At 42.9% G+C, this 27,748-nt stretch overlaps 1 protein-coding gene across 4 annotated transcripts; it reads right to left on the bottom strand.

Moving 5' to 3' along the window:
- Nucleotides 1-969: 969 nt before the first annotated feature.
- sertad4.S (SERTA domain containing 4 S homeolog) lies at nt 970-24,675 on the bottom strand. Of its 4 annotated transcripts, XM_018265014.2 has the most exons (5): nt 15,521-16,101; nt 15,269-15,393; nt 14,977-15,162; nt 8,130-8,245; nt 970-4,464 (listed from the first exon to the last, which is right to left on the bottom strand). In XM_018265014.2, exons 3-5 carry the CDS (start codon nt 15,149-15,151, stop codon nt 3,742-3,744), a joined length of 1,014 nt encoding a protein of 337 aa, XP_018120503.1. In that variant the 5' UTR covers nt 15,152-15,162; nt 15,269-15,393; nt 15,521-16,101; the 3' UTR covers nt 970-3,741. The 4 variants fall into 4 exon arrangements, with proteins under 4 accessions (XP_018120503.1, XP_018120501.1, XP_041420207.1 ...); XM_018265012.2 differs by lacking the exons at nt 15,269-15,393; nt 15,521-16,101 and adding an exon at nt 24,327-24,675; XM_041564273.1 differs by lacking the exon at nt 15,269-15,393.
- Between the last annotated feature and the right edge of the window lie 3,073 nt (nt 24,676-27,748).

Below are 27,748 nucleotides of genomic sequence, written 5' to 3'. Positions count from 1 at the left end.
AGTAAAAAAATCTGTATCTTGATCCAAACTAAGATATAATGAATCCGAATCGGAATCAAAACCAGCCGAACCCATTTATTTAATGTTTACATGATTAAGGTACAATATAAAAATCCAAATTACGGAAAGATCTGCTATCCGGAAAACCCCAGGTTTTGAGCATTCTGGATAACAGGTCCCATACCTGTACATAGTTTTTTAACCATATCTCACTGCCCCAGCCTGTGAGCCGAACTGCTTAAAGGACCACTATACCCTACTAGTTAGCGTATAGAAATGTGCTCAGTACCAGGGAACACCTTCACTGGCATAAATGTACGACATCTTTCCTTGTAGGGTACAAGAAAACCTGTATAGTTGTTCCTGCTATGGAGAGCTCCATTTACAGACTTTGTTTCACAGGCCACACCTCCCAATGCTGGCAGACCTCCCTATCATTGATCTTATTCTTCCTGTTACATTAACACCAATTACTAGCAGAGTAGGGAAGAGATTGGGTGAGGGAAAGAGAGTTTAGGGGACACCCATGTCACATGGCGTCTCTATATGGCGAGGGGTATGGCAGGGGTTATATCTCAGTAGGGTGGCAAGCAAGAAACCAAAGTATCAATACTAATAAATCAGAGGAAACCCTGATCATGCGCTTAACTCATCTGTTTTAGTTATCATTGAAAATAGTCTTCATTTCTAAACCATAGAAATAAATTCATTCAGTAGAAACTATTTCACTGTTAAACCCAAGAGGCTCAACATATATTTATTTTCATGTCCCATCATTCAGCACACAGTCATTCCATAATCAAGCGTTTCTAACACAGCTTCGGCAATCCAACTGTCGGGAATACTACAACTCCCAGCATCCCCTGCGCTGCACCCATCGTCCTGGAAGAGTTAGGGCAGGGTGGGTTTCCCCTTTATGGCTCCGATCCGAGAGAGCTTGGACTTAATGGAGAATCCGTGCGCTGGTGGTAAATGTTTACATTTTAATGCATTTGAAACACAATTCACAAAGAAAATGGTTATTATTCCAATTTACAGAAATAAAAAATCCTAAGTGCTTCACACAGTTTAGAGACATAATGTTAAAATCCCATTGCAAGAGCGCAGTTAAGTGCTTAAAGGCATCAGGACCGACTTGCTGTTATTTAGGCAGAAGGTATTTGCTCACAAATAAATGGAGCCAGGTACTCCTTTAAATTAACCATTAATGTACCGCAGACAAGCATATTCTGATACAATCTGAATTTGACTTTTATGTTTTTGAGCTTTTTGTACTATTTGTCTTTCTGTTCTTTCTCTGTTTTGTCTACCAGTTTGGGGGGGTACTCATCAACTCGCTCAAACTGCTCCCCCCTTTCATTTCACTGGTAATTGCCCACATGAGGCACTCGTGGGTCAGACATTATTACCCAAATGAATAAAGAAGTAAAGGCAACAAAAACTCCATGTGCCAGGACCCCAGAGACATCAACCTTCTGATCCAACTGTATCTTGACTACATCTGCTCACCTACCAGCCCTTAATTTCACAAGGCCACACCCTGTTCTGTCCAGGCCACGCCCCATGGCAGAGTTCTATGGTCTGACTGCTTCTAAGGAAGTGTAGTGCTGTTTTCAGATTCAAATTGAAATTACTGACAGCTGGTTACTGGGTGACAAAATTGGGATGGGTGCATTAAATCAGAATGTCTAGTGCCCTAAATCCAAAATCAATTTGTTAATTTAATAGGATAGAAAATGAACCGCAAATTGTTAAATAATACAGTTGTCTCTATCAAAATCTAAATTTAAAGGGGAATTTCCCCCATATCCTGGCCAGTGTTAAAGTAGAAACAGGCACCCCCCCCCAGCACCAGTACAGAAGTACTCCCAGCATCCACACTTGATTGGCAGGGTGCTGGGAGTTATAGTTCCACAGCAGAAGGAGAGTCACAGGCTTGTCGCATTCCTTAACTCATAATTCTATTCCCCCAGTCAGGGTACAATTTAATGAAAATAAAAAGAAAAACAGAAAAGACAACATGTGTAAAAGCTTCCAGCCCATTGCACATCATTGAGAGCTGTTTCATAAAGTGCATCAGCCCTGCATACCATCACTACTCCCACTCTTCCCTGTTTAGGCTCCACAGGCCACTCTGCAGATTCTTATGGGGCGGGGCTTTCCAAAAGGGAGGGGCTTATACATAAAATGGCGGTGTTGGCATGGCCTAAAATGTCACCATTTTCCAGTTGTAAATGCATTATAGCCCCAAGAATGAGAGGCTATAAATGACTCAAAGGCCATCAAATCTAAATACATATACAAATTAAAGGGGGAGTTCACTTTTATATACAAATTTAGTATGTTATACACAGACATATTTTAACCAGCTTTTCAGGTGCCCTTCATTATTTATTTTGTTTGGTCCTTGATGATTGCCTTGTACATGTTACTAAAATGTTACTTTAAGGTGAACACCCCATCAGCAGGTACCATTTTATTTGAAAGCTATTTGAAAGCAAACATTTGGTTGGTTGGTTGGTTGGTTGGTTGGCTGGTATGGGTTGACTGCACTACAATATTCAGGACTTGCTCCATTCACAGATGCCAATGAATAGAATGTTGCTTACTGCAGAATTTAGTTGAACATGCTGTTTATATATATGTTTAGCCAATGAATGTACCAATGTAAGAGGTCATTGGCCCTACAGGCAATATGCCCAACCAACCAATGATCTGCTCATTTAGCCAACACCCAAAATATCAGCTCTCCACTCTCAGTAATTGGCTGCTTGAGGTGAAATGCCTTAATCCTCTTTGTTGAGCAGCTCTTGAGCAGGTGTTAGGCTAGTCCAAATGACCCAACATTATCTGCCAGTGTGAGGAGAATGGGTTTCCATTGCCGTCAGAACATACCCAAGAACCTAATCCACTTTAGTTTGACCCTGATCAGGTAGTTGCAGAAAAATAATTCTTTTCTAATGTGAAATGCCAATGAAGTAGCTGTTTCATACTCATTGTCAGCGGAATTTGTTCAACTACCACCGCAGGTGAAGCCAGTATTGGATAGGCCACCTAAGGCTTCCTGAGAACCGGATACCAAGGCCCACTCTCACAATAATTACATGTAATGTAGGTGGTGCTAATGTTATATTGTCCTATGGTAGAAATAAAATAGGGCTAATGGGAATTGTCCTTGCCGGGGCCCATTGGTATTCTGGTAGGCCAGTTGAATTTTGGATCATTCACAATAAGGGAGGAATGTTGGTGGCCAAGGGTGCCAGATGGACAAGTCTACTGCATCTCTACACTGAGTGCACAAAGGTTTACATAAGGGCCCTAGCTCTGGGAGCCGTTCGACATTAATATCAGCAAAGATATAAATAAAAGTACCATTTTTGAATGTGCTTTGCTTTAAAATCTATGTTATTGACCAAACCCAAGAATAAAATACAAGTGCTAAGACAAAAAATGAGTCTGGTCAACTTGTGCTCTTTGCAATACTTGCAGTCCCTTCCATAAAAATGCACCTTAAAAAATACACTAACCACCTGCTCGATGGGGTCCAATGGGAATTTGTCCCCCTCCACCCAACATTTCTTTACTTTTATTTAAAAAACATAAATGTTCTCAGTACCTTCAGCAATTTAGAATAGGTTCACCATATAAAACTGCAAAAGCCTTGATAACTGCATAACATTACTTACTTACTTCAACTACAGACACCAAAGGAAAACATTTTATAAAAGGCGTCCTCCAACGTTACTTTTTTTTCCGCAAAAGTTTATTGCCTGGAGAAACCTCTTTTTTCCGTAGAGATTTTTTCCAAGGCTCACTTACACTACTCTTGTCATTACAACCCGCTGCCAAAAAATCATAGAACCGACCTCTACGTTCAAGTGCACTTCCCCCATTGGTTACATCATGACCAACACTAAGACCACCTTTCTTATCATCAGTTGAGTTCTCATTGTGTACATGTGCCTTCGGTTGATTTCCTGGTGGTCTGGCATTAGTCAGCAACCCCCCACATGAAGGAAACTGTCCAGTGCTCCTGTGAAACGTTGCATCAGCCGTGTTGTAATCCCCATGGTGGGAGCAACCAGGCATTGAGCTAGGGCTGGAGCTGGATGCTGTTGAATTACCTCCAGTTGTGCTTACAGAGAAAGGAATGTTCAAATAGTGAGGGCCACAATTGTGGTAAAAGCAACAAGCCTGCAGGCTATTACTCTCTTCCTTAGCAACCCGCAGGCGTTTCCTGTATGGACAATCCTGAGCTACAAACCACTCTTGGGCAGCAGGTCCCCCCAGAGAGCAAGCAGAAAAACACCAATTGTTCTGCAGCAGAATCTCCCCATGGATCCTTTTCATCAGGTTGTTGATGAGGACTGATCTTCTCAGGAATACTTCAGGGTCATCGATGAACTTAAGCTTCTCCAAGGACATGTACAACACATGGGCACGTTCTTCAAAGATGGACACATTCTGGATAAAGTGGAAGACAAAACAGAAGAAGAAGCTTAAGAAAAAGGATTTATGGCTGTATGCTCCAGCTGTTGTTGATCCCCAACTCCTTTCTAACTCATCCATCTACCTCCGATTGATAACTTTAAGGGAAAAGTTCAGGCAAAGCCATGGAGCCACCAGCCAACTTTAAAAGCAAAGTCAGTATTAAACAAGGCCTTCTGGGGTCTACCATCAAATATGATATTAAGGGCCCAATCTCCAAAACATTGGGGGCCATTTACTGAGGCCTGAACACAAGTGCTAAGTGGCACAAAAGCATGCCCTCTAGTGCTCATTTAAAAAGCACTTGCACCTGGAATTTAGTAGTGGTCTACATCTTGTGCAGGTCTGATGGGCACCAAGAACTGCTAGTACTAAAAACTGCATAGAGAATGGGTAAGGGGTGTAGGGCTTACTTCTACATGCCTCCCAAATGTAGAAAGGTTGACAAGTGCCATCTAGCACCACTTTACATTCTCCTCTGTGTGAGCTTGCCAGCAGGAGACTGACCCAAAGTGGAGCAAGATGGCACCTGTCAACCCAATGCTCATCTCTGCATTTTTAAAGCAGGTAAATAGATAAGAGACATTTGTAAGAGTAACAGGTGGTACTAGGAGTTGGGATGTTGGAGGGGGCCTGGGGTTTGTGGGAGGGTTTAGTTCTCCTTTAAGTAGGTGGGATGCTATGAGTTCAGTTCAACAAGAGATGGAGAGCTGCAAGTTTAACGGCCTTGATGTATATAATGAAACACAGAATAAATATTTATTGTATAAAATCAATTATATCCTTTGTATGTGCATCTTCTGCCCCAGGAACCCCTCGGAGACCAAAGCAAATGCCTGGTTCTAAAACCAGTACCTGTTTCATGGCGGACATGAAGAAGCTTGAGATACCTGCCTAAAGGAACATCTTGGTACCACTCTGTACTAGACATTTTAATCACAAAGGAGGGGCATCATGAAGCAGAACCTGTGAAACTATCACAAAGGGTTAAGCCATTATCTGCAGCGAGGCAGCTACACTTAAGGCTTGATGCAAAGATGTACCTGTCATAGATTTCAAAGTTAAACATATCCCCTCTTTCTATCTCTCTTAGTAATAGTAGGGAAATTATCTGCCATCTCCATTAATTTCACATCAGAACATACGGGAGATAGAAAGCATTATCGTGCACATTGGAGCTGGAGTGCTATGTTACTGAACAAAAAAGTCTCAGGTGGCAGTTGGGGTGCAAATGCCGGTTGCAGTAAAAACCCATATTGATGAATGGGTCCGTTTCTGGCAGTTGTTTGTTCTTGTAGGTGGATCCATTCGTGCCAAGATGGTCAGACTAAGTGGTGATATATACTGCAGGTCATAAAAATAAATAGAAATAAATATAGTGTGTGTGAAGCCAAAGAGCAGATTCCAATGGGAGAAATATTCATGCTCCATGGGTAGAAGGGCAATGTCTGGGGCTTGTCAAGAGCAATATAGACTGGCACAGCTCTGTAGGAATGGAGGGCAGCAAACGTGATGTGGCAGAGAATCAGGAGGGAAAATCCTCCCTTTAATACCACAAAAGCGCTAATGGGACCAGAGCCGGGCATTGGGTTTCCAGTCACACAAGCACTAAAGGGAATAAAAGAATGAAAATGTCCTTGGTAATGTGATTCTTTCATTCTCTAGAAAGCATTAGGAGTCAGCAGTGCGGCAACATTAAAGGGTGAAATATACTCTGGTTATATTCTATTTATATAAAGGTCGACTAAGGAGAAGATAAAAGCACCATGCTAGCCAAAGTACTTGCCACACAGAGCTGGTGTATTCTTCAGATGGTACAGCATCTTTATGTAATTGCCCCCATGCCTCACACTCCTATTGTGACTACTCCTTTACCCACAGGGTGCCATAAAGCAGGACAGGACTGTTGCTTACAATGGGGATCAGATAGGATCTGTGCAGCCACTGGGACAGAATGCTCTGTTATACAGATAGCTAGAATCTCAGCTGCCATAAAGCAGGACAGGACTGCTGCTTACAATGGGGATAAGATAGGATCTGTGCAGCCACTGGGACAGAATGCTCTGTTATACAGATAGCTAGAATCTCAGCTGCCATAAAGCAGGACAGGACTGCTGCTACCAATGGGGATCAGATAGGATCTGTGCAGCACTGGGACAGAATGTTCTGTTATACAGATAGCTAGAATCTCAGCCATAAAGCAGGACAGGGTTACCTGCGAGTTATCCTCTTCTTTCCTTCTTACTTTGTGTGGGCATTCATGAGCATTAGAGTTAAAGGCCGGGCTTTTTCACTCTGATTATAATGAAATTAGAAGGAAGGAAGAGGATCGTCCGCATGCAAGTGCCCCGGGCTGGTTCAGTATTTTGCTAACAGGACTTACCTGATACCCCGGCCTGGTAAATCATTACAACCCTTGGGGGGTCCCCTTGAATTGGAGCTTTACTTCCCCTTTAAGTCTACTAAAAAAATAATTTCAACATCAAATAAACCCAATAAGCTGTTTTTGCCACCATCAAGAATTAATTATATCTTATTTTGGATCAGTACAAGGGACAGGTATGGGACCTGTTATCCAGAATGCTTGGGATCTGGGGATTTCCGGATAACAGATCTTTCCGCAATTTGGGTCTCCATGCCTAGAAAATCATGTAAACATTAAAAAAAACAATAGGCTGGTTTTGCTTCCAATAGGGATTAATTATGTCTTAGCTGGGCTCAAGTACAAGCTACTGTTTTATTATTACAGAGAAAAAGGAAATCATTTTTAAACATTTGGATTATTTGGATAAAATGGAGTCTATGGGAGACAGCCATTCCGTAATTCGGAGCTTTATGAATAACGGATTCCGGATAAAAGATCCCATACCTGTACTGAGTTATTTGGTTAAAATTAGGGATGCACCAAATCCACTATTTTGGATTCGGCCGAAACCCCTGAGAAAGATAGGGCCGAATACCGAACCGAATTCTAATTTGCATATAAAAATTATGGGTGAGAAGGCAAAAACATTTTTTACTTCCTTGTTTTGTGACAAAAAGTCACGCGATTTCCCGCCCCTAATTTGCATATTCAAATTAGGATTTGGTTCGGCCGGGCAGAAGGATTCGGTGCTTTCCTAGTTAAAATGAGTCTATGGAATACAGCCTTCCCGTAATTCTGAGCTTTCTGGATAACAGGTTTCTAGATAAAGGATCCCATACCTGTATTCATTTTGCTGCCTTTCACTCCTCCTAAAAGGATAGCATTAGCAGCCTAAAAGTGCAAGCCTTTTCAAAATAATAAATGATTTTAAACTGCTCCGAAAAGCCCCCTGAGCAATTTTACAGCAATATATGTTTTGGGTTTAGATTCCCGTTTAAGCCCTGCCAGAGAATGAGATAAGCTCAGGTGGCTCACAGTTGCTTATATACAGGCAGCCTAAAAACTAACTGCTGCTGTTGCCATGGGTTACAGATCCAGGGGCACTTTGTCTTTTTCGGCATCTCCAGGTGCACCGCAACCAGTTTTGGGTTTTTTTTGTGCAGCAAATAATGGATAAAATCCACAGACCTTCATTTGAACAAAAAAAAATGACAATTTAGTTTTTAGCGAGAACATGAAGAATATGAAGAAATAAGAAGGATAAAATGAAACATACTTTATGGCTACAGCAGCTGAGTGGTGGGTGATAATCCTCCTCTTCTACATATTTCCTTTTAAAGTATGTGATCTTGGATGTTGTGATTGGATGTGAAATTCCCCTGTAATGGGACTCTGTGGTAATAAATCAGACATGACAGTTGACATGCGGTTCTTCGCCTGAGGTTTTTCAAACAGAAAATCTTTCTTTCACTCCCTAAACCAGCAACGGAATTTACTGACCATTTTTTTTTTTTTAATTTCTATTCTGGAAAAAGCAAATGAAGATTCTCTAAGTTCCTGCTAATGAAATGTATATCAATACTTTACTAGTAGGGAATGGGCCTGATCCAAGATTCGGCCAAATGCCAGGAATTTTTTTTTTTCCCCCAGGTGAGAATTTTTCATTTACGGATGGTGCAAATCTTGGATTTTATCATGAGGATTAGGGTTTGGATTTGGTCCAAATTCATTTGTGGAGGATTTGGTATTTGGATGGATTTGGTGCATCCCTCCTTCTCAGAAATGCAGTTTTAGTAGGTGATAGAATGGATAATTCTAAGCAACATGTTATAGTTTTTTAATTATTTGCCTTCTTCTTCTTCTGACTCTTTCCAGCTTCCAAACGAGGGTCACTGACCCCATCTACAAAACAAACTCTCTGTAAGGCTACACATTAGGGGGACGATTCACTAACTTCGAGTGAAGGATTCGAAGTAAAAAAACTTCGAATTTCGAAGGTTTTTTTGGGCTACTTCGACCATTGAATGGGCTACTTCGACCTTCGACTACGACTTTGAATCGAAGGATTCGTAGTAAAAATCGTTTGACTATTCGACCATTAGTCGAAGTACTGTCTCTTTAAAAAAAACTTCGACCCCCTAGTTCGGCATCTAAAAGCTACTGAAGTCAATGTTAGCCTATGGGGAAGGTCCCCATAGGCTTGGCTAACTTTTTTTGATCGAAGGATAATCCTTCGATCGTACTATCTGCGCTAAATCCTTCGACTTCGATATTCGAAGTCGAACGATTTCAATTCCCAGTCGAATATCGAGGGTTAATTAACCCTCGATATTCGACCCTTAGTGAATCAGCCCCTTAGGTTATTGCTACTTTTTATTACTCCTTTTTCTATTCAGGCCTCTCCTATTCATATTCCAGTCTCTTATTCAAATGAATTCATGGTTGCTGGGGTAACTTGTACCCTAGCAACCAGATGGCTGGAATTGCAAACTGGAGAGCTGTTGGATAAAAAGCTAAATAACAAATAATAATAATAAAAAAAAAAATGAAAACCAATTGCAAATTGTCTCAGAAATTGACTCTCTACATCATACTAAAAATGATCTTAAAGGTGAACAGTCTCAGTTCTTTTGGCCAAGATACAGTAACTTGTAGGCATCAAAAACTCAGAGTATGGGCTGTGTTAGTGTTCTGATTCTCTCGGTTCTACAAAAGCCAAATCCATCACTTCTCACGTGACCATCCCTATTTCCATCTTGGCAAAAAATATAATGGTCTGACGCTGTATGATTTGTCTCTTCTAGGTCAAAGTTCATTAATGAAAGCTAATTTTTGATTGGTCGCTCCAGATTACAAGTGCAAACAGCATTGGTTTGAATGGCAGACTGGAAAACGAATAGGAAGGGAGGCTAGATTAAAAAAACTAGAAATATATTAAGCAATACATTAGGAAAGAAGAGTAAAAGTCTAGAATAGGACTCTGGTTGCCTGGTGCCGCTGCTGATGCCAAAGGCCATTTGAATCTTTTTTTTCAGTTGAATCAGATTTGAGAGAAGAAGAACAGGGAGGGAAATAATTAAAGGTTTTCTGCCACTCCCTGTTATGTAACAATGTCAGTTTTGCCCGAATCTCCCCCAAGACATAAATATGGGTGACCACAAAGAAATACAAGAGAACTGACACATCTGAAAACAGAAAATATCAACTGCAAATTGACTCAAGCCAAACTAATGGACAGAAGGATATTCCCATTTAATCAAGCCAACAGTGATTCTTCTGCCTTCAACTCCAACATATTTGTAAATTAATACATTCCCAACATTAGCCACTGCCTGAGCATCATGGGAGCTGTAGTTCCCCAAACAACCGGTGGGTCAGAGACTAAAGATGGAGTCACCAGACATTGGGCACAGCTCTACTTACTGGCACTCACTCACTGATCATGATAAAGACAAATGTCTCTTTCAGGGATTGTAATGAGCTGCTCTTGTGATACCTTGGGATTAGTCAGAGTCTCGCAAGTTTAATTGTATCGTTACTAATTGGAACAGGGCAATAAAGATGTCAAAGCTTAATATCGCTTAATAGTAATGACCCCATTTGGTTGGCTGTAGGGGACAGAGATAATAGATATAGATAGATGATAGATAGATAGATAGATAGACAGATTACAGATAGATAGATAGATAGATAGATAGATAGATAGATAGTAGATAGACAGACAGATACATAGAATGATAGATAGAATGATAGACAAATTGATCATGGATATCCGTGGCATAACTAAGTGACCAAAGTGCAAAAACTTCACCCAGTCTGCCCCCTGCTGGGAAGGCCCTATTGGGGGTCAAGCTAGACAGACAGACAGACAGATAGATATATGGATTGATAGGTACGTAGACAGATAGATAATTGATGGATAGATAGACTGTAGAGTTACCATCTGTCCAACTTTGACCTGGACAGCCTGTTTTTGTAAGAGCTCTCTATTGCTGATTATAGCCCTGCCCCAACGTTGCCTGTCCCCCTCCCTGGCATTGTTCTAGGTCCTGACCCACCCATGTGACATCACTCTGGCCCCCTGCCTAGAGTTCCAGAAACAGAAATGTGGCAACCCTAACTGACAGATAGAATGATAGTGAGACAGACAGGTTGGTAATTGCTCAGGCTGAATATTAGCTACAAGCAGTGCATGGCACTCACCCAAAGTGTCACCGAATACTTTTGTGAGGCGTACCTCAATCCCTACTCTACTGGGTGGCACCAAGATACTAATCCTTCTACCCTCCCCATTGGAGCTTCATGCTGCTCACTAACTACTCTGAGCCTAACTCTCACTCCAGCCTTCTGAGAATCATCTCTATTCCCAAGTCAACATTTAGTACAGAACGTGCCGCTATACACAGTACAAACCTTCATTCCCAATATAGTTAGGAGGAACTCATTCTCTCTAACCCCCAGTCTCCATACAGTACTACTGTGTAGTATGAGACTTCATTTTGCACTGGGACCCACTCTAGTCTTGTCACTGTGCATTACAAGCCCCAGCTGGGATACAGTATAGAACTGAATGGAGCTTCATCTGTAATGCCCCCGCCAATATACTGCTGGGCAATGCCAGGGGGCAACTCTGAATAAACAGTGTCAAAGCACATGGGACATCTGGCACAATCCCTTCCTCCCCACTTATTAAAGGAAAACTATACCCCCAAAAGAATGTAGGTCTCTATAAAAAGATATTGATTAAAACAGCTCATATGTAAAACCCTGCTTCATGTAAATAAACCATTTTCATAATAATATACTTTTTTAGTAGTATGTGCCATTGGGTAATCATAAATAGAAAATTGCCATTTTAAAAAATAAGGGCCGCCCCGTGGGATCCTACGATTCACTGTGCACACAAACATATCAACAAACCATACTTGTTAGGTCACAAGAGCCAATTAACAGACAGAGTTCTGTCTTTTGTTTCCCCACTTCTTCCTGTTACAGTTAGAGTTGCAGTATTTCTGGTCAGGTGATCTCTGAGGCAGCACACAGACCATTACAAAATGGTGGCTCAAGGCAAGAGATGCAAAATAGTAAGAATTACAGTTTGGTAAGATTCTTTAAAATGCCACTTAATATAATGTAAACTATCTGTTGCTTAAGTATTAATTTTGGGGGTATAGTTTTCCTTTAAATTGGAAGTTCACCTATAAAATAAATTCTTCTTATGCAATACACATTACTCCATAATGCTAAAAGTTACTATTTCGTCCTTCGATCTGCCGGGCAGGGTGCAAGGATACAAAAAGCATCTTAGAAGAAGGGAAACTAAACCTCATTTTGAAGGAAGAGCAGAGGGAACAGGAGGAGAGATGCTCCAAACTGATAATGTTGGTGTAAGAATGACAGCCTGAGTCATCAGAGCATGAAATACTGCGCTCCTTTATGTCACTTTCTCCTGCCACTTCTCCTTGTTTGTGCCTGATAGACTGTGATTTTCCATCTGTCAGAGAGAGAGAAAACCCAAACCGAACGTTTCCCCGACTCTCACCATAGGGGCAATTGGGAATAGCAAATAATTCTTTGCTGTTGGGGGTGCACCTTTAGATATTAAACATTCTCCAGCTGCACTTCTAATGAAAAGTCACGGATTGCTGGGAATGACATGGAATGTTTTAGGAGCCAGTTATTATGTCCAGAGCTAGGGCCACATTGTTTATTTTGGAAGGGCTACATGTGCATCGATTAAGTATATAGAATTTTCTGCGGGGAGAAACCAACCTCAGATCAATTTGCGTCTCTTCAGCTGATCATGTCCTGACAGCCATAAGCTCCCTACCATCAACTGAAACCCCTGGACTGGGTGTTCTGAATGAGGCACAAGTAAGTTGGGTGCCAGGGGGTTCCAGTGTGATGCCCAACTACACGAGACATGAGCTCTGTACCCTATTTTTCCACTATGCCCTTTATCCATTGGCCTTGTGAAGCCAACGTGTATGAACAAATACATTCAAGGGTCACCTTTTTAGGGGAAACTATGAAGCTTTTCCTTTGTTCACTGGTTTCCTTTCCATTTGTTCTGCAGAGTCGCTGTTTGAGGAGGAGCAGGCAGTAACGTTGCATCACAGGCCAGATTTTAATACTGTGGGGTCCAGTTTCCTCCCATAGACCAAAAGATACTGGTACTTTAATTGAAAAGGGTCGGTGACCCTAGAGTGTGTGTGTGAGCCCTGCATGTGATTAAGCTGTAAGCTCCACGGGGCAGGGAATGATGAACAAGTCAGACTGTATGAAAAGGATACCAGATCATGTGCAAAATCAGGGACATTTAAAGGAGAACTAAACCCTAATATGACTTAAAATACCATGTTATATACTGAATTTATTGCACCAGCTTAAAGTTTCAGCTTGTCAATATCAGCAATGATCCAGGACTTCAAACTTGTCACAGGGGGTCACCATCTTGGAAAGTGTCTGTGACACTCACATGCTCAGTGGGCTCTGAGAAGCTGTTGAGAAGCTAAGCTTAGGGGTCGTCACTAATTATCCAGCAGAAATGAGGTTGGTCTGTAATATAAGCTGATGCTACAGGGCTGATTATTAAATTCTGATACTAATTGCACTGGTTGCTGTGCTGCCATGTAGTAATTATCTGTATTAATTACTAATCAGCCTTATATTGTGACATTTCTATTCTATGTGTACTGTATATTGTGAGTGGCTCCCTAAGCTCAGTAAGTGACAGCAGCACAGAGCATGTGCAGTGAATCAGCAGAAAAGAAGATGGGGAGCTACTGGGGCATCTTTGGAGACACAGATCTTTACTGCTAAAGGGCTGTGGTTGCCATGGGCTGGTACAGAAACCCAAAACATAATGTACAACATTTCTATCTTCTTCTTTAGTTAAGCTTTACTTCTCCTCTAAAACAAAGATTGATCAGTTGAATTTACTGGAATCCCCCTCCTTGACCCCCAAGTAGAAAGGGGTCCCAACAGCTAAATACAAATCTGCCCACCCCAGTAAGACCCATCCCTTCCAGGATCTACAAACTGGTAGAGGACTGGTACTGGTACAGGACTCCAACTGTCACCTCTGCTGGCAGCTCTGAGTAATACATCATTTTAAGTTTTTTCACGGGAACAGAAAAAAATGCTGTAAAATCTGGGAAAATGGAAAATGTAATATTCGTTACATATTCGTTGGGCCAGAAAAATATGGGGGGGAAATTAGAGAAAACTGTGAAATTAAGGTTTCAGTGTATTTAAAAGACAAACATGTACGTTTCCCGGGGTATTTCTATTATAGCTGTACATCATTAAAGCACCTTTTTTTCTAGGGTTAGACGTCTAGCTATAATGTTGTTCTCTTTCCCAAAACTGCCTCTTACAGCTGTAAAACCCACAGCCTCCCTAAGCTCCTCTCTATTACACCAGAAGGAAAAAACGCTGTTAAGTAGACCTGGGCCACTGCGTTCCGACTCGGCCTATTGCTCACTGAGGGCAATTACGCTGCACATGGCAGAAGCTCCTCTCCTGGGGTGAACCGTTTGCTGCTGCACATTTGATTGATGTATCCCCTACATTGCAGTCTCCGGAGTGATCCGAGAACAGGTATCCGGCTATTATTGGGGAAAGGGGCGCTGGCGGGGTGAATTGTTAGTGACGGATGGGATTATCACACCAAAATACTGCACAGGGAGAACCGGAATAGATACTTTATCCTACGCTACGGTGTGCTCAGGAGACCTGCAATCCTGCTATCTGTTAAACTGCAACTCTCATCATTCGGTGTCAGCCAGAAGGGGCTGCCGCACACACGGCTGTGAGCTCTGCAGCTGAACAAACAACTCCCAGTCCTTGGTGGTGGTACAATTCTTGTTAATAATGATCTTCTAGCTGCTGTTCAACTACATTTCCAAGTACTTTCTTATTTATCTGGAATGCTGAGGTTTTCTGGCTAATGGATCTTTCTGTAATGTGGATCTCCATAACCTAAAGCTGCTAAAATGCATTTAAACATTAAACGACCCCATCAGGATTGCTTTACCCCCCCCCTCAACATGGTTCCTATTAAATCCGGATAACGGGATTTCCGGTTAACAGAACCCATAGGCGTTAAAAGAGGAGCTTACCTGCAAGAGAGTGGCATAGTCGGTAGTCCTGGTGCTGGGCATTGATCTGATCGGACAAGCTGCCGATGCGGCTGTGATTTTGGGGGTCCCAGTCGTTCTGATACTTTGGGGTATCAGTCGCACCTTCAGGGGCAGTAGGGCTGCGGAATGTATTCATGGACAGGAGCACAGTCATCTCTTATTAACCTGCAAGAGAAACACAAGGGGACGGGGTCCGTTGAACGTGGCATTGATCACTAACGCTCCAGGTGCCCGTCTCACTTACTCCCCAGGAAAAACCATTGCTTCTTACCCAGGAACTTGCTTTTTCTGTTTTTTTTCAGTTTGAAATGAGATGCGGTGGATGGACAGGGAGACAGCAGGAGGCACAGTAACCTCGGGGTATAAAAGCTGAATGCTGAGAGATTGTCTCGCCGACTGGTAACAAAGATCAATCGGTTTTGTGCCAGCGGGAAGAAAAAAAAAAGCAATTTTTTTTCTTGCCAAAAACAAAAAAGCCCTTCTCCTCGCACACCCCCCACCCCCAAAAAAAATCTGGATTTACTTGAGAGGCTTCTTTCTTTCCATTCGGTCACTGTGCGTTATCCGAGCGAGCGCTGATCCGTCACCCTCGTCCCCTTTATGGAAAGCAGAGGGGAAAAGGCTCCGTAGTTTCCACTCGGACTCGGAGAAAAGGGGAGGGGGGGGGGACCTGGATCTGCCTCCAGTCAAAACATTGTGAGATTAAGACAGAAGATTGGCTTCAGTTTCAGGCCGTGAGTTCCAATCCCACAGGAGCCAAACATAACATGTAGAGAGCGGGCGGAATATTAAACAGGAGCAGGGAGTTTAGAGCCAGACGTTGGACTCGGTGCCTCCTCTGCTCCACTATCCCCCCTTCTCTCATTACGCTTCCCTATTGTGCTGCCCCCCCATATACCTCCTCCTCTTCTTCCTCCTCACATTCCCTTATGCCAATCCCCACTGTCCATGTGTTACTGCCTGCTCTGTCTGCACCACAAATACCACACTCACATGTACAGCATCTTAACCCTCTACGGTCACCCTGAAAACCCACCAACTAAAAACATTTAAAAAAAATTCCCACTTCAAAGGTGGCCGCAAAGTAGGGTTGCCACCTCACCCCTTTAAAACATATGGAATCCACAGGCTGCATGGCTAATTTGCAATTCATTTAGATGCACAATGCATCGCTGCACATAAGGGTGGGACTACACAGTCGTTTTCAGCGCAGTCGGACGCGCTGTGCAAAAACGCAGGCGTCAATTCGGATGCGACAAAAATAATGGTAAGAGATACAAATGACAGATGAAGTCTCAGCGTTGATCCGACGCGACTGTCGGATGCAGACGCTGTGCAAAAACGCAGGCGTCAAGTTGGATGGAACGGAAATAAGGTAAGAGATACAAATGTCGGAAGAAGTTGCAGCGTTGATCTGACGCAACACGACTGTCGGATGGAAACGCTGCACGAACATCGCAGGCGTCAAGTCGGTTGCGAGGGAAATAAGGTAAGATATACAAATGTCGGATGAAGTCGAATCGTTGATCCGACGCGACACGACAGTCGGATGCAGACGCTGCACAAAAAACTCAGGCGGCGACTCGTATGCGACAGAAATAAGGCAAGATATGACTTCATCCGACAATGCAATTACTTACGTCGGATCTCGCGGAAAACGCCCCTGTAGTCTTACCCTAAATCAGTCCAGTCTGCATCATGCATCTAAATGAATTGCTAATTAGCCATGCAGGCTGTGGATTCCATATGTGTTCTGTTTAAAAGGGGTGAGTATCTCACCTGGGCCTTCCTCCCACAGTCATTCACTGTATAACCTCCATCATTAAACTTTGTGCTCTTAATATGATTATGTGACATAACCCAAGCGCATGACATCAGGTTTCTATTAATGGGGATCTCCGCCCAAAAAAAGTAAGGAAATATCATCCTGAGCAACTTTCCAATATACATTCCCAGTGGATTTAAGCTTATTTGTAAGTGAAACTGCAGCTAAAAGCCTTGTCTGGGCAGTGGTTCATGTACAGTGCACTGCTGGTTCTGACTGCTGAAACACTGTAGCAGCGGCAAGCTGTTTGGCACACCTGGAAGGCAACCTAGGCTTCTACTACATTGTTTCCAGAGTCGCAACCACAGACTATATTGAGATGAACAAGTACCACTTTCAAATGGAGTTAATTTGCCAATACAGAAAACCACTAAACATTAGTAACAAATGTAGATCAGAAAATCGCTTCGATTTCACGTTCTTTCACTATGAGTGGAGTCCCCAAAATGTAAACTCCTCTGAGCACTTTTGTCATTAACACTGACTTTCTTCTAGTTTCCTCTGGTGATTTCTAAGCAGAGCATCGTAACAAGACTTTCCTTTTCTCAGTAACTTAATTTTCCACCGATTGCCGCCAGTCGGCCAAATTAAACTGCAAGTGGCACTGTTGTTGCATATGTATTATTTTAGTGCCACCTGCTGCTCATTTCAGCTGACTGGACACAGTTGTTAAAAACTTCAGTTAGTGAGACGGGGAAAGTCAAATGACTCTTCGATGCTCACTAAATTTTCTGGCCTGAAAAACATCAACGGACACAGTCGGTAGAAACTTAAGTTAGTGAGAAGGGGAAAGTCAGATGACTTCTCTGCTCACTAACTTAATTTTCAGGGCTGAAAAACATCAACTGGACACAGTCAGTAGAAATTTAAGTTAGTAAGAAGGGAAAAGTCAGATGCCTCTTCTCTGCTCACTAACTTAATTTTCAGGGTTGAAAAACATCAACTGGACACAGTCAGTAGAAACTTAAGTTAGTGAGAAGGTGAAAGCCAGATGACTCCTCTGCTCACTAACTTAATTTTCAGGGCTGAAAAACCACCAACTGGACACAGTCGGTAGAAACTTAAGTTAGTGAGAAGGGGTAAGTCAAATGACTCTTCTCTGATTATTAAATTCTCTGGGCTGAAAAACATCAACGGACACAGTCGGTAGAAACTTAAGTTAGTGCGAAGGGGAAATCAGATGACTCTTGTCTGCTCAGTAACTTCATTTTCAGGGCTGAAAAACATCAACTGGAAACAGTCGGTAGAAATTTAAGTAAGTGAGAAGGGGAAAGTCAAATGACTCTTCTCTGATCATTAAATTCTCTGTGCTGAAAAACATCAAACGGACAGTCGGTAGAAACTTAAGTTAGTGAGAAGGTGAAAGTCAGATGACTCTTCTCTGCTCACTAACTTCATTTTCAGGGCTGAAACACATTTCAAGGCTTTCCTTTGTCCAGTCAGCTGAAATGAAGAGCAAGTGGCTTTGTTGTATCAAATTCATTAAGATCTAGAGGGGGGGAGTCATATAGAAGTGCAGAGAAGACCACTCTGAGCAACTGTACACTCATTTATTTTAAGCCATGACTTATTACCCGGAAAGCTTATTTCTATGTGCACAGTTACAAGGCGGGAAGTGCTGGGGGTAATATGAGGATTTTCAAGCACAAAATCATAAGGAAAATTCTCTCCCAAAACGTTCGAGCTTCAGCCCAGAGCTACAATGGGTGTGACCTGCAGCTACAAGTTACAGTTCCACAGGGAGGGCCAATAAATGACCACAGCTGGAGTCACATGTGCACTGTCCCGCGTAACTCACCCACTAACACTGTACTGACTGCCTCCAACCAGAGCCTGTGCAACTACAACTTCCAGCGTCCCACCTACTATTTTGCAAAAAAAAACCATGGCACACAAAGATCACACATTCACCCCCTCCTATTCATATTCACTTTTTCATATCAATGCGTGGTTGCTCGGGTAATTTGGACCCTAGCAACCATAGAGCCGCTGAATAAAAAACGAAATAACTCGAAAACGACAAATAATAAAAAATGAAAACCAATTGCAAATTGTCTCTACGTCATAATAAAAGTTAATTTAAAGGGGAACAACCTTTCAGGAATCACGGGGTCCGCCTATTAGGTAAGTAGGGCCCAATCAACCCAGGCAACGAATGATTAACCCTAAGTCGCCTGGGTCCCTGAGCAAAGGGCCCCGAAAACAAGTAGAAAGGGGCGCCATTAAAAAAGAAAGACCAATGAACAGATGACCCTGGTCCTAATTCACCCAGGTCACACCGATTATGCAAAAACCCCTTTTCCACCTAAACTTCCAGCTTTTACATAAATCACATTTTGCTGTAGGTGGGAGTTGTAGTTGATAAACTCCACGTATTCCAACAGCCAGCGGGCTATAGGTGGTCTCATCTATTCATTGTTCCCATCCCACAGAGGGAAAAGCATCAGAATGGGCACTGACAGGGGTGTTTTTGTTTCAATAAGTTTCCTTGTAGGGGAATTAAAAAGCCCAAGGTAGGATTCCATGGGAATGAGTCAGGGATATTGGCAGCCGCATCCAGATACTGAGCCCAGAAGAATCGCCCTCCTCATTGTGAAAGGAGCTTCCCAGAGGGATTAGTGGGAGTTGAGTGTGTGTATTGTGCGCCTGGGAGAGCTGCACTCACATACACAGACACCCGCCAACATGCACTGCAGGTTCACCCTTACGCACTAACTCCTATCCTGGGCCTTGGGCATCTTTTTAAGGTTTAACCCCTTGTTACTGCTGCCACCGTTTGGGAACCACAACCTTTTTTTCTCATTGCAAAGAACTCACTCATGCTGCCATCTCTGACCAACAGCAGAAGCCAGTGGTTGTCTGTCTGACACTGGCTACAAAGTCACCAGCTAATAGTCTCGGCTTCAGCTAAAAGCCATTATAGCCATTAATTACCTGCTTCAAATGCGGCTAATGGGGGTGCACTAACAGATCAGACGACAGTCGCTGCCGCTAACTGCCACATTTCCAAGCATCGATTACATGACCCACGAGGACACCCGCAACTCCAGGCGGTTCCTGCTGAAACTAAACAGGGAGAAAGTGTTTTGTTGGAGCAATTAATCGGCTGATATTGCGGCATAAGGAATGTCCTGTTGGCACTGGGGTGGATAGTCACTGCATTGATAACTAGTGATGGGCGAATAAATTTGCCTGGCACGAATTTGCGGTGAATTTCCGATTTTCCCGATTTTTTCGTGGAAGCGTTCGAATTTCTCATTTTTTCGTAAAAATGTTCGAATTGCTCAATTTTTTTAGCGAAAGAATTCGCAGGTGAAAATTCGCAGTTAAAAATTCGCCGGCTTCAATTCCCGATTTTCACGTGGAAATGTTCGAAATGTCTCTATTTTTTTGTGAAAAGGTCCGAATTGCTCGATTTTTTTGTGAAAACATTCGAATTGCTCAATTTTTTTTGTGAAAACATTCAAATTGCTCGATTTTTTTGTGTGAAAATTTTGGAATTGCTCTGTTTTAGTGAAAACGTTTGAATTGCTCGATTTTATTGTGAAAACTTTAGAATTGCTCTATTTTAGTGAAACCATTCGAATTGCTCGATTTTTTTGTGAAAACATTCCATTTGCCAGATTTTTTAGTTAAAACGTTCGAATTGCACTATTTTTCCGTGAACTTTCTAATTTTTTGCAAATTTCGCTGGAAATTCGTTATTTTTCCGGCGAAGCGAGACGGGAGAAATTCACCCATCACTATTGATAACTGTATGATGCGAAAGGCCTGTGATGTCACTGTGTGATGTCATTAAAAGTTTAAAAAAATGTGCATCAGTTATTGATTTGATGGGCATGGCTTTGCCATAGGCAAGCAAGGGGCATCAGCAACATTCCCTGGGTGGTCCCGGGGCAGGGAGGGGATGAGATAGGGGTCCCACATTGATACCCTTGATCTACCCCTGCAGACCTCCCACACAGCCCTTTAATCCACTTTACTGGTATTTTAAGTGATACCAGGGGAATGTCCAAAGGATTCTGCATTGAATTACCAGTGTGATCCCAGGAGAGGCCATTAGCCCCAGCACAGAGGAGAGTAACACAAGCCGCCCTGTGTATCTCTTGCCATTCAGGTCTATTGGCAAACAGAATGGATGAAACAGAACCGCAGAACCTTTTGATCCATGCCGGATCCAGTCCCACATAATACTACCCAGGCCCAGACACCCTCCCCCCCATATAAAAACCACAAAGCCGAGATCTTTCTGCTTATTCCTGGCTAATGAATCCCCCGTGCAGCCGGCCTGTGTTTATTTATAGAACTGCGCCGGGGAGATTTGCAGTTAAAATAGCAGCACCTCGGGGTCCCTCTGTAAAACATGTGCCCCCCCACTCTCAGGGCTGTTTCCCCCGCTCCACATCTCAGGAACATGTGCGCCTGCAACAGAAACAGAACTTATGGCCGTTATTTATCAAAAGTGGGGGGAAAGCGTTTTGGCCAGACGCCATACTAAAAAAACGATTGTCTGTGTTTGCCTACGAATGGCGTATGCGCATTCTGCATGAGTTACTGGGCTCATTGTAGGGAACATTGTCATTGGCTGAAACTATAGACCCATACACACAGTGGCATATGCCCCCATTCTGGGGCAAAAGGGTATACAGACTCTATATACTGTATGTGTGTCTATATATACTGTATATGTGTGTGTGTATACTGTATATACTGTATGTGTCTATATATATATATATATATATATATATATATATATATATATATATATATATATACTGTATATGTGTGTGTATATATAATGTGTATATATAATGTATGTGTGTCTATATATATATATATATATATATATATATATATACTGTATGTCTGTGTGTGTGTATATACTGTATGTGTCTATATATACTGTATATATATATATATATATATATATATATATATACTCTATGTGTGTGTGTATATATAATGTGTATATATAATGTATGTGTGTCTATATATATATATATATATATATATATATATATATATACTGTATGTCTGTGTGTGTATATATACTGTATGTGTCTATATATATATATATATATATACAGGGGTATATATATATATATATACTGTATATATGTGTGTGTGTATGTACAGAGTTGGACTGGGGGGGTTCAGGGCCCATTGGGCTTTCACATCAGGGATCCCCCCACAAGCCACAAACCCCTCCAGGACTCCACAGGCTGCAATTGGGTCAGGGGGGAGTTCAGGAGACAGGCAGGTCTCAGGCAAGTAGCGGGTCTGGGTCGGTGGGGCCGATGAAGGCTGGGGGCCCACTGTGTGTACTCATTTTTTCTGTTTAAAACACTGCATCTTTGCAGGACCCCTCACTTAATGGAATCCCTCAGTTAATGGGGTCCCTCATATAAATGGGGCCCGGCAGCTATCGGCCAGAAGTGGCCCCTCTGTATAGTTGCCCCAACCAACGTTACCTCTCTCCTGCCCCTTCTACTTGGGCGCAATTGTGGAGAGCGCAACTCCCTGTGTGGCTGCAATTACACTGGAATTATGGGGAAAACGCACCCGAAACTGCACTTTGTTTTCAGCATCACAAACACATCCTTGTTTCTAGGGTTCATATAGGCAGGTACCTGTTGCTAAGTGGATATACAGCACATTGGGTCAATAAATTGGATTTGGATTGACAAGAACCATCACCTCCTTACTGCTGATTCCACACGGATGTGGCCCCACTGCCCTAATATGTGGCCCACCTTCCCGCCGTGTGCATTTCTCCTTTCAATGGACGGACAGACTGACCGATGTTTTGCTACAGGAACAAACACCAGTGTCAGCGTTTCCTTCTGTGTCGTGTACATAAAAAAAGGGCAAGTTATAGCCCCGCGCTGCAGCCACACTATTTGCTCAAGGACATAACTGCGCCTTTATAATCCATTTAGGGTTCAGCAGATACAGGAGGAAGAGCTGATACACTTGCAGCTTTGTATATAATCCAAATAAAGGGACTGACACAAGAGGAATCTCTTACACTCTTATTACAATGCACTGCAACTATACAAGCCACACACCAATGGAAGAGCTGCTACACAACACAAGAGGAGTAAATGCATTTTACCACCAAGAATGAGGAAGGTGTCTAATGCCCTCAATTACCCCCCCTCAAAAAAATGATAAAAAAATAATAATAATAATAATAACAATAAAAAAATATATATATATATATATATTTTTTTTTTTTCATTATTTTTTTTTATCGTTTTTTTGAGGGGGGGTAATTGTGGCTAAGCTAGGTGGGCATTAGATACGAGGGACATCATTGTTACATACACACAGTTATCAATAAAGCATCTGTCTGGGAGTTGGGGGGCTGGGAGTTGCAATTCAGCAGGGGCCACACATAGGAAATTGCTACTGTAGAAGTGATATGTGAGTGATTGGTGAGCTGTAATGCTGATATAATGAAGAGGTTAAAGCAACCCCCCCTGCTGTGCTGTCTGCCCCCCTCTTTAAGGGCCCGTTATAAAGGGTGCTGGGAGTTACACAAGGCTGATGTGCAGGGCTCAGGCACTATTTGCATTGCTATAACTCCCTGCCCCATCCAGCCCTCAATGCCCGGCCCACAGTGACCTCCTCGCTGGCAGCTCACGTACATTCTTGCTGGGAACAGACTGAAACTGTCAATTTGCCCGCGGCTGTTTTCTGACCTGATCTCACAGGCACAGACATGATCCCCTGCTGCAACTGTCACATGCGCTGCCTTAACACACAATTACTATTCCAAACAGCAGCCGGATCGCCCAGGAGTCGCGAGTAACCCCTTCACTGCTGCCAGCTTTTGGCAAACTGCCTCCTGCCACTCTCTACTAGTGTTCTTACTGCCAACCTACCTTCAAGTCAAGGAGGGCTCAACTCACTCCTCTGAGTGCCCAAATCTTACAGATGATGCCAATGTAAAATGGGTTTCTGATGTTGCCCTGGCTGGGGGCTATGGTACATACTCTGCTCTGGCAGAACTAGAAGTTATTGGGCCCCATAAAAAAATATTTTTAGGGACCCCCCACATCTTTCCATAAACACATATTGAAACTGTCAGTTCCCCACTGGGCGCCTCGTCTGCTCGTTCTGCAGTTACAGCACAGTTGCTCTCTAGTTACACCCCTGATACCAGTTATTGTTTGCCCAAGGTGCCCAATTAGTGTCTGGGGGGGGGGGATTTATTAGACAAATCAATATGGCACTTTCCCCTATACTGTAGTCCTTCCCATGCTGTGCAACTACAACTCCCTGAGGTGCCCAGACACACACACAATAAGGGAGCACTGCTCAGTGGTGTCGGGCTGAGGTTTAGTCTTACAGAAAAGCCCAGGACAATTTGGGGCAGAAACCTCCTGGGGCAAATACAGAGACTTTATTACAAAAAGGGCAAAAGAAGTGAAAGGGGCGCCCTTCTCTTACACCCACACTACTAAATCTACCCGCCATGCACAGCTGAACTGAAACTCACCAACAAATGCCCCAACCTTGCCCTTCACTTCCCAGTAGCGCGTCCTGCTGCAGAGTAAGCGCGACAGCCAGGAGACAAGTCGCACAGTCGCTGTACAGGAGGACACAGGCGCTTCTCTGGCTCTGGAGCGGAGATTCCCCCGCTGCTGCTGCTGCTGCTGTTCCCAACAGGCACGGAGAGTGCGCGGCTGCTGAGCGACAAAACCGGTCCGTCCGGTTCTACATTTCCCTCCGGATCGCGCAGTTGACTCGCCAGTCTGCCCCGAGGGTGAGGGAGTGAATGTGACAAGCGCGTGTCTGATGCTCCTCTCCCCGCCCACTGGCCCCGCGCTGCCACCTCTCCAACTGTCACCTCTCCAACTGCCCCCTGACTCTACTGCTGCTGCCTCTAGTCTACTGCTGCTCTGATTAAAGGTACAGCAGCCCTGCATTAGGGGAGAGAGAGAGAAGGAGGTTATTTCAGATAAACCAATTGCTTTCATTGTCTATCTTCTAGTTTCTTACAAGCAGTTGTTGGAGCAGGAAAAATTATTTAAATTCACCTTTAAATTAAAGAGGTTGTTCACCTTTGAGATAACCTTTTAGTATCATGTAGAGAGTGATACTCCCAGACAATTTGCTATTGGGTTTTCATTTTTTATTATTTGTTTCTTTAGGTTCTTATTCAGCAGCTCTCCAGTTTGCAGTTTCTGCAGTATGGTTGCCAGGGTCCAAATTACCCTAGCAACCATGCATTGATTTGAATATAAGACTGGAATATGAATAGGAGAGAGCCCTGAACAGGAATATAGCAATAACAATACATGTGTAGCCTTACAGAGCATTTGTTTGTTTTTTTAAATGGGGTCAGCGAACCCCTCTCCCCCCATATGAAACCTGGAAAGAGTCAGAAGAAGAAGGCAAATAATTCAGAAACAATAAAAAAATGAAACAATTCTATAATATTCTATAACATAAAGGTGAGCCATCCCTTTAATCAGGTTAGTAGTGCACAGATAAAGCCTTGCATAATGAAGTTCTGCTTATCCATAAGTCAAAACAGTCATAACAAAGGATGGGAGGGCCGGGTGTTGTTTATACAGAGCTCGTTAGCTCTAGTTAATCAAACCGGGCTGATGACGGGGAGAGGAAGAAGAGGTAGTAAGTGTAAACGCAAAACAGTGTTCACAATGAAACAAACTGAGACACAGTGTGTTTTTTTTTTTTTAAAGGAACAGGTCGCATACATTTTAAGCATAAATGCTCTTAATTAAAGTTGTATATGTGACTGTACTGGCCCTTTAACAAGAAAGAGTGACTGGTCTGCTTCAGTCCTAATGGCTTGTCCCGGGGGCCACATTGCCCTTCCTATTATTCAGAATAAGAAGCCAGTGGTGTAACTAGATGTTATACTATAACACATACCTCAGATGTCAGGGGAGAGGGTGGCCTGTGGGTGAGAAGTACTGATAAAGCCCTGCAAGAAAATGAGTAAGAACAGTGACATCTAGTGGTCTGCCTGAGTAATCCAACAGCACAATGGAGGTTTGTGCTTTAAGTCTTGTGTCCATGCAGAGAGACTGGTACTTGTAGTCCTTTATTCATTCCTTGCATTTCATATGTGGTCACAGATTGGGAACTCAAGGGAATCCACTTGTTAGAGGCAGCTTGCCCGGAAAATATACACATTTACTGCAAACTATAATAGCACGTCACTCACTTGTTGAGGGTTTGCGGAGGGGGCGCTGTAAATCAAGACATCACTGCCTGCAGCATTCCATAGTGAGTATCTCTAGTGACACTCAACCATCTGGGTGCAACATAGCACTGCCCATGAGGGAACATTGCAAGGCATTTTGAAACCTTCCTATGATGCTGGAGGCCCTAGTAAAATTCACTTAGTCCTTGTCCATAGGGCAACAAATTACACTGAGAGCCAAGAGTCAGGCCATTTTGCCTGCCTACAGTCCTATACCTATATGGAGCTCCAGCTCTGTTTAAAGATTAGATTTACTATTGTATAATTCAGATTACCGTGCGTACTTATATACAGTGGTGACAATACTTTATTGAGTGCTGAGTGTGTGATGGAGCATTGTGCTTTTTGGAAAAGTCACATTACAAAAGCTAGGACTCTTATCTGACTGGTATGCATCATCCCTTACATTCCCATTACAACCACAAATAAAGCTGTTCTCAAAACGACAGTGTCAACAAGTTCTAACAGGGAACTGTAGCCTGGTCTAGGCAGCCCTGCTTCTTAGCATTTAGAAGAACCTATTTCACAATCAATAATTTGTTGTGCAGTTGAGCGAAATAGAAAAGGCCCAAAATTACGGATCTGGTTACTCAGCATATACTCCCCACCTCCCACACACTATCCGGTTATCTGATAACAGGGCCCAATCTGATTCCAGCTCGGCAAATAACCAGGCTTTATCAGCTTCCAGACAAAAGGATAACCTCCTGCATCCTACAACTGAAAATCACATCAGGGGCCTACACCCACACATTAGTGACCAAGAGACTTCTCTAAACTGGGCAATTTATGTGTCTCCTCCTTCATCAATGTAAATGGTCCTTCAGCTGCACCACACTCTTCAGTTCCAATCCAAGCCTGAGCTGTCTTATGGAACTCTTCATCCCTAGAAGATACAGAGTTTTCACATCAGTTAAATATTTTTAAGTGGAATGTAACTAGTTCTTTAGGAAGATGGATTTTTTTTGTGGCCATCTAATACTCTATCCATGGTGCACCCTGGAGAAATGTAATGCGATCTTGAATTGGGTGGGGTTTTCCCTTGAATGAATGGAATTTCAGATGTCTCTCATCTGACACAGCACTAGAAAGAAAGAGAGAAGAACAAGCAACAAGAACCTTTGACATCACAGCAGGAATGGACTCTTGTGTTAAAGAGTACATTACTTTAATAGAACTTGCCCTTCTATATCAAGTAAGAAGGTGCTTTATTGTGCAGGCAAATCCTAATACAAGATATATATCTTGTCAGATATTATAGACAGAGGGAAGAAGAACAAGAGCACTAAGGGGTGCAAGAATATCAGGTAGCACTTCTTCCCTTGGGTCTGTGGTCTGCACCTTATGGAATATCTAGTGTGAGGTCCAGACTGTAGCTTCAGGGGGGCACAAGCCATCCTTGAATTAATACCTGTCTGGTGGTAAGGACAGGGCCCAGTTTTCCCTGCAACCTCTACCATCCCTTAACTTGCACGTCTTAGTGGATGGGGGATGACTACACGGCTCCCTCTGACTAGGGATGTAGCGAACGTCGGAAAAAAAGTTCGCGAACATATTCGCGAACTTGCGCAAAAACGCGAGCGGTTCGCGAACGGTTCGCGAACCCCATAGACTTCAATGGGAAGGCGAACTTTAACATCTAGAAAAGACATTTCTGGCCAGAAAAATGATTTTAAAGTTGTTTA

This window comes from Xenopus laevis, chromosome 5S, assembly GCF_017654675.1.
Source record: "Xenopus laevis strain J_2021 chromosome 5S, Xenopus_laevis_v10.1, whole genome shotgun sequence".
In the NCBI taxonomy this organism is placed as follows: domain Eukaryota; kingdom Metazoa; phylum Chordata; class Amphibia; order Anura; family Pipidae; genus Xenopus; species Xenopus laevis.
Note: the sequence above shows the minus strand (reverse complement) of the source record. Positions and strands in the feature narration are given on the sequence as shown.